The 9,551-nt window shown below is 47.6% G+C and overlaps 1 protein-coding gene across 1 annotated transcript; it reads left to right on the top strand.

Moving 5' to 3' along the window:
• Positions 1-3,686: 3,686 nt before the first annotated feature.
• Positions 3,687-4,622, top strand: LOC135882455 (olfactory receptor 51G2-like). Its single transcript, XM_065409370.1, has one exon. The coding sequence runs from the start codon at positions 3,687-3,689 to the stop codon at positions 4,620-4,622; it is 936 nt and encodes a 311-aa protein (XP_065265442.1).
• The last annotated feature ends 4,929 nt before the right edge of the window (positions 4,623-9,551 follow it).

A 9,551-nucleotide genomic window follows, 5' to 3' on the forward strand; every position in this document is an offset into this window, starting at 1 on the left:
CCCGTGCAACCACCAAAGACTCCTTCTCCTTTACGGTGAAAACCTCTTTAGGGTGTCAGCGTCTCCCCTTCCATCAGGAATTGGGTACGTTGGCAGGTTTCACTATCTTTAAAATGCAAAGTGAAGGGGAAAGGCTGCAAGCTGTTTACATTGGCAGATGTTCTGTGCAGTGACAGAGGACTCAGCTGGGCTGTCGGGGTGACTCAGTGACAGGCTGGAGGCCAGGCAGGGCTACGTAACTTTGGAACCCCTCCCCTACAGTTGTGCATGGTCCATGGTGGGTTATTCAAGCTACACAAAAAATCTGGGATTCAAATCGAGCTCGAAGTGTTGAAACTCCAATGCCCCGAGTCAGGATTTCTCAAGGGGTCCCCTTTCTGGAGGTGCCGTGTGCTCTGGGCCTGATCCTGCCAGGGCTCAGTGAGAGGAGACCACAAAGAATGTCAATGACTAGTTCCCAAATCGCTTCAGGTTTATTTGCTCCTGGAAATTTAATCAATAAATGCATTTAGTAAGATTTTATTCTCTGGCTCGATTGTGGATGCAGGAATTCAGAGCTGCGTTGCTTTGTGGTAACAGGTCCGATAAGGCATATTTATATTTCCTGACTGGCTGAGGGCTCCAGCATGTCTTCCGTGTAGATACCCCTGAGAGTTAGAGGGCTACCTGCATTCCTGTCCCCGCTCTGGTTTCTGAGTGTCAGATATCAGACCTCGTAGCCTTCTCTCTCATGGAGTGAAATTCCATGATCCTCCCACCCTCAGATGGGGCCCTGGGCTCCACTACACTGTGGGTCAACTGTGCTTGCCGAGTAGGTCCACATAGGTCCAGCGAATGTGGTTGACAGGTGTGTACTAAAGTACAGATGTGTAGATGTTATGCCAAAACTATTCATTTTAATACAAATGTTACTAACCAAGCTTTCATGACATGTATGTATGTCGAAAGCAAGCAGCAGAGTTGTTGGAATCTCTACAGGAAGGTTTCAGAGTAGCAGCCGTGTTAGTCTGTATCCGCAAAAATAACAGGAGTACTTGTGGCACCTTAGAGACTAACAAATTTATTAGAGCATAAGCTTTCGTGGGCTACAACCCACTTCTTCGGAGCAGTGATAACTTTACTGCTTATGGCTTTTGCTTTGGAAAGTATTTCAGAAGTACTCCAAATACTATTAGCAATGTTTGTTCCATTAACTGTTGGTTCAGTGAAAAGTTGTATGATACTGTCTCCTGGAAACTGACCAGAAGCTGTTTCTAACACTTACATACAGGGTCGTATACTCAATAACTCTGCAATACCTGTGCAAGACTTTCCAAAAAGTTATGAGAGACCAGAACCGCGGGTCAGTGTTTCAGCAAAGAATAGAGCTGAAGTGCAGGAAAGGGGAGTGTTATAGTGGTTGTAAGTAATTTACACCCATCACCTGTTACACGAGCATGGCTGAAGTAACTTTCACACTCCACTGGATATTAGTGCAACACCAGTTTTGCACTATTTACCCATTTGTGATGCCAATCCCTCCCCCGCCCAGGTGAAGTAACTGTCTGTGTTACCCTGTAACTTGCCAGATATCTACAGACCCTTGCATGTGGAGAGGATTCAGGTCCTGGGAGGATGAAGAGAAGCCTGTAGGATGATTGAACTCTTTGGATTCAGTCAACCCTGGGCAGGCAAAGTACATCAGCTTCTCTTGGAGGGATTCTTGGGTTTCAGGGTTTATCACTGGGTGCATTTGGTAAGGGAAAGTTAATAGTCTGGTTCTGAATGAATTTACACATGTAAATCTGTAGTGATGCTGTTCAAGTCACTGTTATTGAATTAAGAACCTGTCCCTAAGAATTCATCCCATGTGCTGGAAAGAGGCAGTGGCATAATCTGGGCTCTCAGAAGTGGAGAAAAAATACATAAAATGAGGCAATGAAACACGTTTATAAATAGCTTCAATGCAGGACAGATAAATGCAATGACCATTTTCACTGTGTACTTGCCAATGGGACACACTCACAAGTGGAGGGCCTGAAATGGTGTCCAAGGGAAGGTCACAATTGTAAAATCACAGAGTGCTCAAGTAGGCTGAGGAACTCCCAGCCACAAGATATCTATGGGACCAAGAGCTTAGCAGGATTCAAACAGGGACTGTATGTTTATATGGGTATCTAGACAATTCAAATACATCAGTGAGGATTTAAAAAAAAAAGGCTTGGAATGGCTCTAAACCTTCCTGATTTACACCACAACATATGGTCCTGTGGCACCTTTAAGACTAACAGAAGTATTGGGAGCATAAGCTTTCGTGGGTAAGAACCTCACTTCTTCAGATGCAAGTAATGGAAATCTCCAGAGGCAGGTATAAATCAGTGTGGAGATAACGAGGTTAGTTCAATCAGGGAGGGTGAGGTGCTCTGCTAGCAGTAGAGGTGTGAACACCAAGGGAGGAGAAACTGCTTCTGTAGTTGGATAGCCATTCACAGTCTTTGTTTAATCCTGATCTGATGGTGTCAAATTTGCAAATGAACTGGAGCTCAGCAGTTTCTCTTTGGAGTCTGGTCCTGAAGTTTTTTTGCTGTAAGATGGCTACCTTAACATCTGCTATTGTGTGGCCAGGGAGGTTAAAGTGTTCTCCTACAGGTTTTTGTATATTGCCATTCCTGATATCTGACTTGTGTCCATTTATCCTCTTGCGTAGTGACTGTCCAGTTTGGCCAATGTACATAGCAGAGGGGCATTGCTGGCACATGATGGCATATATAACATTGGTGGACATAACATTGGTATAACATTTATATATGCCATCATGTGCCAGCAATGCCCCTCTGCTATGTACATTGGCCAAACTGGACAGTCACTACGCAAGAGGATAAATGGACACAAGTCAGATATCAGGAATGGCAATATACAAAAACCTGTAGGAGAACACTTTAACCTCCCTGGCCACACAATAGCAGATGTTAAGGTAGCCATCTTACAGCAAAAAAACTTCAGGACCAGACTCCAAAGAGAAACTGCTGAGCTCCAGTTCATTTGCAAATTTGACACCATCAGATCAGGATTAAACAAAGACTGTGAATGGCTATGCAACTACAGAAGCAGTTTCTCCTCCCTTGGTGTTCACACCTCTACTGCTAGCAGAGCACCTCACCCTCCCTGATTGAACTAACCTCGTTATCTCCACACTGATTTATACCTGCCTCTGGAGATTTCCATTACTTGCATCTGAAGAAGTGAGGTTCTTACCCACGAAAGCTTATGCTCCCAATACTTCTGTTAGTCTTAAAGGTGCCACAGGACCCTCTGTTGCTTTTTACAGATTCAGACTAACACGGCTACCCCTCTGATACCACAACATATGTCTAACTAGTGGGTGTAAGGGGGAAACTTTCCCTTGGAGAATGTTGTCTCATAGCTGGCAATTGCAGGGCTTCTTCCACCTTCCTGTGAAGCATCTGGAACTGGCCATTGGATACAGGGTAGATGGACTGTAGGTATGATACAGTCTGGGAGTGCCTATCTTCCTATCAATGGTGTACATCCAAGAGTATTTTTTTTGCTGATCTACCTTGACCTCCTGGGAGTCTCTAGACTTGCACTGAGAGCAGAAAAATGTCTCGTTAAATGTCATCCAGTCTCCTGTTCTCTTTCCTTTCAGGAAGGAAAGTTCAGAACTCCTCGGACCTGCCCAGTCCATTATGTCAGCTGTCAATGACACCAACTTCAACTCTGCAGTGTTCCTTCTCACCGGGATACCAGGGCAGGAAGACGTCCATCTCTGGATCTCTATCCCCTTCTGCTTAATGTATGTTATTTCGATAGTAGGAAATTCACTCATTCTGTTCATTATAAAAACAGATCCAAGCCTCCATGAGCCCATGTACATTTTCCTTTCCATGTTGGCCATCACAGATTTTGGCTTATCGATAACCACCATACCGACGATACTGGGCATATACATGTTTAACTGTAGGGAGATCAGCCTCAATGCCTGTTTTGCCCAACTGTTCTTCATCCACTCGCTTCAATGCATTGAATCCTCTGTACTCTTGCTGATGGCCTTTGACCGCCTCATCGCAATCTGTAACCCACTGAGATATGCTTCCATCTTAACGCTGCAGAGAATAGCCGAGATGGGATTGGTCTTTCTGCTAAGAGGGATGGCTATAATAGTCCCACTCCCCTTTCTCCTGAAACGGTTCCAATACTGTCAAGCCAATGTCCTCTCCCATTCCTACTGCCTGCACCAGGAGGTCATGAAGATGGCTTGTTCGGATATAACAGTCAGCAGCATCTATGGCTTGTTTACTAATCTTTTAACGATGGGGTTGGACTCACTGCTCATCTTACTCTCTTATGTGATGATCATCAAAACAGTGCTGAGCATTGCATCTCATGCGGAGTGCTTCAGGGCCCTGAACACCTGCATCTCCCACCTCTGCGCCGTCTTGCTTTTCTACACACCAGAGATTGGCTTGTCTGTGATACACAGATTTGGGAAGGGCTCTTTTCCGTTACTTCAGATTCTGCTGGGCTACATCTCCCTGCTGGTCCCGCCTCTAATAAATCCAATTGTGTACAGTGTGAAAAGCAAACGCCTGCGTGTGAGGATAATCAGGGTGTTTGTCAAGTGAAGGTTCAGTTCATCATCTGGCTCCAGTGCTGGTGCCACCGGAAATGAAAAACATGGGCCACCTGTTTCATCCTCGACACTTACATCCGAGACGACATGAGATACTGATCTCCATTCTATAGAGAAAGGGCATCTCAGGCCTGGAGCTGTGGGAGAGGGGCTGATGAAAGAGGACAGCACTCTGGGGGAAGGAGACCAAGGCAGGGAGCAGCATTTACAAAGTGACTGTGTTCATTGAGTGCCAGGGGACTGGAGGGATGTTGGTCCATAAAGACATGTATCAGTGGCTGCTCCGACCTCAGAATTCCTATTGATACAGTCAATAAAGGGAAGGGATGTGAATGTTGTTTCTCATTACACGTGGCCTGTCCCTGGCCTGTCTCTGGTTAAATATCCATGGGCCATTAAAAAGCTGCAGAGCTGTTCTGCAGTCACAGTTCTGGCCCTTCCTGAGTGCTCTGTGGGCTGTGTGATCCATGGGGGCTGCACCAGCTGTGGACAGGGGCTATTCAAGGGGCACGGACACCCACCCTTTCCCTACACCCTCAGCTAGGTGCTTGTGACTGAGTTGTGTCAGAGACATGATTAGCGCAGGAGCCCCAAGAGAAGACATTCAGGCAACCCTTCCATTGTTCATGGCTCTGCACACCACACACCTGCTAAGCCTACCCCCATATATCCATAATGCCCCCAAGGCAGAGCAGTGCTTCGTGTGTTAGTGAGGGTCTGATACACAAGAGACCTGGCAAAAGACTCAGGCCCAAGTTCCCTCCCTGGCCCCTTTGTTTGTGCTAACCCAGCTGCTTGCAAAGGGGTGGAAACAGGCCTTAGGTCCCCCCTCCCCTCCCCAGAGGTACAAGGAAGGGTAGCTCATTGGTTTGAGCACTGGCCTCCTAAAGCCAGGGCTGTGAGTTCAATCCTTGAGGGGGCCACTTTGGGATCTGGGGCAAAATCAGTACTTGGTCCTGCTAGTGAAGGCAGGGGGCTGGACTCAATGACCTTTTGAGGTCCCTTCCAGTTCTATTAAATGGGTATATCTCCATATATTATATTAAGCTAGCTTCTATCCCAGCCCAGCCCATTCACTGTAGGGTGACCACCACATGCAGGAGCCCCATCCCCTCTGTGACCCCACTCTTGCCACTCTTTTTCCCCCTTGAGGCCCCACCCCAACTTCCTCCTTTTCCACTGAGGCCCCTCCCTTTGCCTCATGTCTTCCCCCAAGACCCCACCTACTTCTCCTCCTCATTTCCCAAGGCTCCACCCAGAAGCCAGAGCCAGGCTGTGGCAAGAGCTGCCTAGGGAGCGAGTTCCACTGTGAGGAGCCCCAGATCCTCCATCTGCCCTGGGCAGGGAGCTGGGGGGCCCGAGAGAAGTCCTCATCCTGTGTCTCTGCCCCCCAGGATGTAGAACCCAGGGAAGGTGTAGAGTTTGGTGCTCCCCATAGTAACCTGGGCTCCCAGGGTAGCTCTTACCATGGCCTGGCTCATGCCTCCCCGAGAGGCAGAGCCTCGGAGGATGTAGAGGAACCCACACTCATCCCAGGAAGCAGGGTGGTGGTGGGTTGCTGAGTAAAGGAGGAGGACAGGGACAGAGGGTAGTACAACCTGGGTTTTAGAGAAGACTGAATTAATGGGACACCACAAAGGGGGATCTTGTTTTAAATATTCTAGTGTAAGTCATTGCAAGGACTTTAGAGGGAAAGGGAGGGTGCCTGCATGGCTGCCTCAGGCCACAAGAGGGCACTTTGGGATGACACCCATGTGCAGGGACTTGGCCACAGTGGGCTGTGCTCTTGGAAGCTCTTACCACTAGGCAGAGTTCAGCTCAGCCCCCAAGCTGCTCTAAACTCCACTGAGGCAGGGGGAGAACAGGCCAGCCAATCAAACCACTGTAACTGTCTCCTTGCCATCCCCACCTTCTACAACGTTGGGCTGCCACAGCAGAGAATCCATCCAGGCCTGTCACCACTCAGAAGGGTGTATTAGTCAGTCCCAGGATGACTGTGAGCCACCAATATGATGTGGCTCTGAACAAGGCAAATGAGATCCTAGAATGTGTCAGGTGAGACAAGGAAGTATTAATATCCTTATAAAAGACACTGGTGCGACCTCCTCTGGCAAACTGTGTAGAATTCTGGTCACTCCTATTCCAGAAAGAAGAATTCAGGCTGGAACAGGTGCAGAGAAGGGCTCCTAATATGGTCAAGGCAACAGAGGGCCTGTCTTACAAGGAGACTTGAAGAGCTTGGCTGGTCTAACACAAGGCAGGCTGAGCAGGGATCATATTGATCTATAAGTACATCTGGAGAGTAAACACCAGGGAGGAAGACAAGCTCCTGAAGCTAAAGGACGGTGTTGGCACAAGAAAAAACAGGGACAAACTGACCAGGAGTAAACTGAGGCTGGAAAGGAGAAAGAAGTTTCTGACCATCCGAGGGGGAAGGCTCTGGAACAGCTTCCCAAGAGGAGTCTAGGGGGGCCAACACCCCAGGTCATTTTAAAGTGGGGTTTGACAAGTATATACACCAGACGATATGCCGGGGTCGTCAGCCATAGCAGCGGTCTGGGCTCATTCACCCAGGAGTTCCCTTCCAGGCCTATGCCCCTATGGGTCACAATAGCCCATTTTGAGTCACACCGGGAGCTCATGTGGAGTTGCTTGTCCACTATGACCCTGCTCTGTGCCCTGGTCGATGGATTTGTCCCACAATAGATTCAGAAGAAAGCATGACTCAGCGTTATCATCTGGAAAAGGAATTGTTCTTGGGTTCCTGTTTAGTGACGTCACAGGAGTTTAATTCCCTGAGTTTCTGGTAATCTCAGCATGCTGAGCTGCCAGCTGCCCCCTCTGCAGCCACTAGCCCCAGAGGAGGAGGCTGGTTCAGTGGTTAAAGTGCTAGTCTCAGACTCAGAAGACCTGGCTTCAGTTCCAGGCTCTTCCATAGATGTCTTCTGTGACCTTAGCTAACTCACTTAATCCCTCTGTGCCTCAGGAATATGTGTTTTAATACCTGCTCAGTGTAGAGGTTTACATCTAGGAAGAAGGGACGCAGGCCATCCTTACCAGATGGGGGACCCAATCCTGGGAAGATATGGCTCTGAAAAAGACTTTGGGGACATAATGAGCTGAACATGAACTCCCAGGTCAAGGCTATGGCTGAAAAACTAATGCAATGTGGGATTTACAACTAGGGGAATCTCGAGTAGGAGCAGAGAGGTTATTTTACCTCTTTATTTGGCACTGGTGTGAGTACTGCTGGAATCCTATGTGCTCTTCTGGTGTCTACAGTTGAAGAAGTAGGTTTATAAATTGATAAATTCAAGAGGGGTCAGAGAAGAGCCACAAGAATGAGTAAAGGATTAGAAAAAACAGCCTTATAGTGATAAACTGAAGAAGATACAGAGGCCCCAGGTTTGATCCCACCACAGAGGACTGGGGTCTGTCGGCATTATAAGTGAGGGCTCATCTGGGATTTCAACTGGGAAGTCTCTGAAGCTCGGGACGTGCTTCCTCAGCTAGGGGAAGTGTGTAACCCACACACCTTCTGGGCATGATATTCTGTCCCATCTAGTGGCACTGAGACCACTTAGTGAGAGAGATAAAATGAGTCTGCTCTACAGCTTTAGCAAAGAAGCAGTTGGCTTGAGGCTCATGCACTAAGCTCCAGAAGCCCGAGGTTTAATCCCGCCCCCTGACAACTGGATCTGTCGGCATTACACTTAGAGAGTGTGATCAAGTCATGCCTTAACCTTCTCTTCTTTAAGCTTGATTTTAAGTAGCACCAGTGAAGCATTTGGCCATGTTATTGAGAAGGGACTCTTCAGATTAAGCACCCAATCAAGAAACACTTAACTGACAATGGACCTTGGGAGACTCCAATCCACATATGAGGAGCCTTCCTGGAAACATTTAAGGTAGCATGTGAGCAATGGCTGCTCCACCTGTAAAGAACTGAGTCATGCATGGACATGTGACTTGCCCATGTGACTCCAAACTCCATCTTGCTGCTGTGATTTTCCACAGTCAGAACAAAGGGGTGTCCTTCCACCTGGCAGAGCTATATAAAAGGCCCTGGAATCCCCTCCATTTTGTCTTCAATCCTGCTCCTGATCACTGGAGGAAGCTCTGAACAAAGGACTGAAGGACCCATCCAAGCTGGGATGTTTGTACCCCAGAGACTTGATTGGTTTAAATCAGCAGTAATCCCATCAAGCCTGATCTATTGTTGTATGTATTTAATTCCATTTGCAATTGCTGTATGTATTTGATTTCATTTAACCCATTTTAACTCTCCTCTAGATTTCTTTCTTTTTATGAATAAACCTTTAGATTTTAGATTCGAAAGGATTGGCAACAGCATGATTTGTGGGTAAGATCTGATTTGTATATTGACCTGGGTCTGGGGCTTGGTCCTTTGGGATTGGGAGAAACTTTTTTCTTTTACTGGGGTATTGGTTTTTATAACCATTCATCCCCATAAGGAGTGGTGGTAGTGGCGATACAAGGGAACTGGAGTATCCGAGGAAATGGCTTGTATGATTTCTGGTTAGCCAGTGGGGTAAAACCAAAGTCCTCTCTGTTTGGCTGGGTTGGCGTGCCTTAATAGTAAAGGAATTCCAGCTTTGGGCTGTAACTACCCTGCTCTAAGCAATTTGTCCTGAATTGATACTCTCAGTAGTGTCCCGCAAAAAGCCGCATCATTGCACCTGGGCACTCTGCGAGAGTTTGGTTTCAGGCCCCAGTTTGTGGGGTTTCTCCAAGTACTGTACGCTTCCACTAAGTGTCTGGTCAGGCTCAAGTGGACCCTGACCGAGCAGGTCAGCTTTGGGCAACGGGTCCATCAGGGGTGTCTGCTGTCAGGCCAGTTGTACACCCTGGCGATCAAGCCCTTCCTTTGTCTCCTCTTTCGGATGTTGACAGGGTTGGT

Source organism: Emys orbicularis, chromosome 1 (genome assembly GCF_028017835.1).
Source record: "Emys orbicularis isolate rEmyOrb1 chromosome 1, rEmyOrb1.hap1, whole genome shotgun sequence".
In the NCBI taxonomy this organism is placed as follows: Eukaryota; Metazoa; Chordata; order Testudines; family Emydidae; genus Emys; species Emys orbicularis.